Genomic DNA, 3,580 nt, shown 5'->3' on the forward strand with positions numbered 1-3,580 from the left:
CCTTTCCTGCTTACAGATATTGTTACCATCTATTTATGGTGGTTTGGCAAAATGTAGTTTCAGTCACAAGAGATGTACTAATGGAGAGTGAATGTTTAACCTCTAATCTGACTTGAACTGTTCTTTACTCTTTTTTTGAAATTAGTTACAAAGATAAGACAGCTAAGGAAGAGCAATCTATTCTCAAAATATTGCAGAGCTAATCATAGAAGAGATCAAATCACTTAAAAACCTTCGGTCTAATCAATTAAATAGGTATCAATTTCTACAACATTGTTTTTGAGGCAGAAGTACTTGAACCAGTCTGTTAACACGTGTTCCATTTTCATCGTAGGGTTCCACGGGGATGCAAGGCCCCCAAGGACCACCTGGAAAAGAAGGTCAAAGGGTAAGTAAACTTGGAATAGCTGATGGTGTTTACTAACTCAGAGGTTAATTATTTCTGAGACTAAAGAAAATAAAAGCAAAATGTAGCATACAGGGAGCCATAGCATATAAACTTCAAAGAGAAATTCAAGATTAGAGATTCTGTTCGAAGTTTTACTTCAGAAAAATCTATATATGTCCAAAAGCATCAGCACAAATGTACAGGTATTTTGATAAAGTGAATTAGTCCTAATTTGCTCCAGAATATTTTCATTTTATTTTTCATTTTTTTAGTTAAGTTCATGAGTATCTCTGTGGAAGTCCAGCCTGCCACAAATTCTGTAAAAACTCTGGTTATTAGCTGCATTCTTGAGGCAATTTAAATTATTGACTTTAGTGACTGTTTGGAACTCCTTTCTTTCATTACTATTTATTGACTTTAGTGATTATAAGACAGACAGCAAATACTGGCAATTGCAATTGGAAATATGGCAGTAATTCTGGGTATAACCTGAGTTCAATCTTATTCAGTAGGATGTCCTGCAGGACTCTGGAAACTGGTCCGAGTCCCTTGGACTCTGGATATCATCTTATTAAAGCTTACTTATATTGTTAATCCTTTCAATTAATTCTGAAGTCTTACAGCATTTTATGTACTTTCTCATATGATTGTATATGAAAAGTCTTTGTGCTGCATAGAGCAGGTATTATTAACTAACTCTACAACTGTATAGATGAAGAGTCTGTAACTTATGCCTTTAGGTGACTTGCTTTCGGCTCTTGACTTAGAGTTCACATTTTCTTTTATTGTTCCTGTGTATTTTACATCATTCTCATTTATTATTCCCATTGGACCCTCTGTGAAATATATCTGTTCCCTAAAATACATAAGTGTCCTTCAAATATTTGAAGACCAATTTACTAGGGTTTATTATTATTAACCTTTCTTGGGTTAAAAAAGTACCAATTCTCTTGACTGTTTCTTCTATTACATGGATTCCTGGGCCCACTCTAAGCTGGAAGTATATCCTAGGAAAAACCAATTGACTTTCTGCAGGTGTCAAGAATGGGACTAGACATGTATGGTCTTATATAGGTTACAACTATGTGGCAACTGGGCCCCATGTCATTGATGGTGTACTTCTGCTGCAGTCTATGATGCTTCTTGCTTATGATGCTTCATTTGCCCTAATCTGTGGTCAGTTTAATATTTCCTCCTGGTTTTAGTGAAGACATTTGTCAAGTCAGTTCTTCGCCATTGCCTCCTTGTATCTCAGTGTAGGTAAATCCTTATTATATTTAATTTTCTGAATTTGGGTCTCTAATGTTATATATTTTATGATTTGGGCATTCTTTTGTTGGTTTCGTTGTTGTTGAATACAAGAATCCTATTTTCCAGTGAAATAGCACTTTATGTTTTCTGTTACTCAAATCATTAATAAATTCTAAACAGGTCAGGGCTTGATGACCCAGGTACCACCAGTATGGCCTGCCATTGTTTTTTCTACCATTGGTGTGCTTGTGACATGATAATCAAGTCATGTGCAAATGCATGTGAATGCTACTTCCTTCTCAACCACGTTTCTTAATTTGGTTCATAAGATAATTATGAGAGACTTGTCAAATCTTACCTGACATGAAAAAACATTCAAAGGAAGGTTTTTAAAAAATAATATGCTTCCCAAACAGAAAACCCATAGAATGGGAGAAAATCATCACCAGCCACACATCTGACAGAGGTTTAATAACAAGAATATATAACGAACTCAAAAAAAACAGAGAACCAAGACAAGAAGCAACCCAATTAAAAGATGGGCTAAGGAGCTGAACAGAGAGTTCTCAAAAGAAGAAGTAAAGATGGCTATGAAACATCTTAAAAGATGTTCAATTTCACTAATAATCAGGGAAATGCAAATTAAAACCACTTTAAGATTTCATCTTTACCCCAGTCAGACTGGCTAAGATCAAGAGAACAAATGATACCAAATGTTGGAGGGGATGTGGGGAAAGGGGAACACTCATCCACTGCTGCTGGGGCTGCAAACTGGTTCAATCCCTATGAAAAGCAGTGTGGAGAACTCTGAAAAAACTACAAATGAACCTGCCACTTGACCCAATTATACCACTCCTTGGCATACGCCCAAAGAACTCATCCTATTGCAGAGACACTTGTACATCCATGTTTGTTGCTGTTCTTTTCACAATAGCTAAGAGATGGAAGCAACCTAAGTGTCCCTCAATTGATGAGTGGATAATGAAAATGTGGTTCATTTATATGATGGAGTTTTACTCAGCAGTAAAGAAAGATTAAATCATGAAATTTGTAGGTAAATGGATGGAACTAGAAACTGTTATATTAAGTGAAGTAACACAGACTCAGAAAAAAAAATCGACATAGGTTCTCGCTCATATGTGGATCCTAGAAGCAGACTCTGATAAATAAGTTTACAACCAGACATAACTACAGGAACCAGGATAATGGAAAGGAAACAAGGAGGTAATGGAAAAGAAAGAACCTGAAAGAGAAGAACAGTAGGAAACAAGCCTTAATAATGGAGATGTAGATAAAAATTGGGTTAGCTTAAGGGAGGAGGGAGGAAAGGGTATACAAGGAACCTAGGGGATTAAGGAAAAGAAGGAGCTCAAGAGAGGTAGACTGTAGGAGAAGGGTATTAGTAAGGGAGAAAGGGGGGAAATGGGGGCACCTTAAGTGGGAAAACCGTGATGGAGGAGTGAGACAATGTAAGAGATAAACAATGCCTAGCTAGTTTTGAAAACCAGAGGGAACCATATTACTCCAACAACCTACTGACAAATTATACATAGCATATCAAAAAATATATGGCTAGGTAAGGTTTATCCTAGAACAACTGGTCTTTACACAAGATTTATCTACATGACACACAGTAATTATAAGGACCAGACTGGTAGAACTAACCTTCTTGGGTGTTTAACAGGCATACTTTGAGGCCTATAATAATTTTAGCAGAGGGACATAAAGGACAGTTTTTTCCTTGCCTTCCTAGGTCAACTAGTTCCAGGGGACTATGAGCATCTCTCAAAATGTCCTGTAATTGTGGTGGGTCACCTGTCCTCTTGATCAAGGAGGCTGAGGAGACCCCACCAGATGGACTTGAACCAGTGTCCAGTCTACAAAGAGGAAGGTCAACACAGATGAATCATTTCCTCCATGCTTCCAAGCAAAGCCAACCAT

At 37.0% G+C, this 3,580-nt stretch overlaps 1 protein-coding gene across 1 annotated transcript in view; it reads left to right on the forward strand.

The window, feature by feature from the left end:
* Positions 1 to 3,580, forward strand: part of Col19a1 (collagen type XIX alpha 1 chain) — a 409,660-nt gene that overhangs the window by 247,832 nt on the left and 158,248 nt on the right. Inside the window, exon 15 of the mRNA XM_008856281.2 lies at positions 335 to 388. Within this exon, the coding sequence (XP_008854503.1) occupies positions 335 to 388 (54 nt within the window). The remainder of the gene's footprint in view (positions 1 to 334; positions 389 to 3,580) is intronic.

Source organism: Nannospalax galili, unplaced genomic scaffold (assembly GCF_000622305.1).
Source record: "Nannospalax galili isolate Female #2095 unplaced genomic scaffold, S.galili_v1.0 scaffold206, whole genome shotgun sequence".
NCBI classification, from domain to species: domain Eukaryota; kingdom Metazoa; phylum Chordata; class Mammalia; order Rodentia; family Spalacidae; genus Nannospalax; species Nannospalax galili.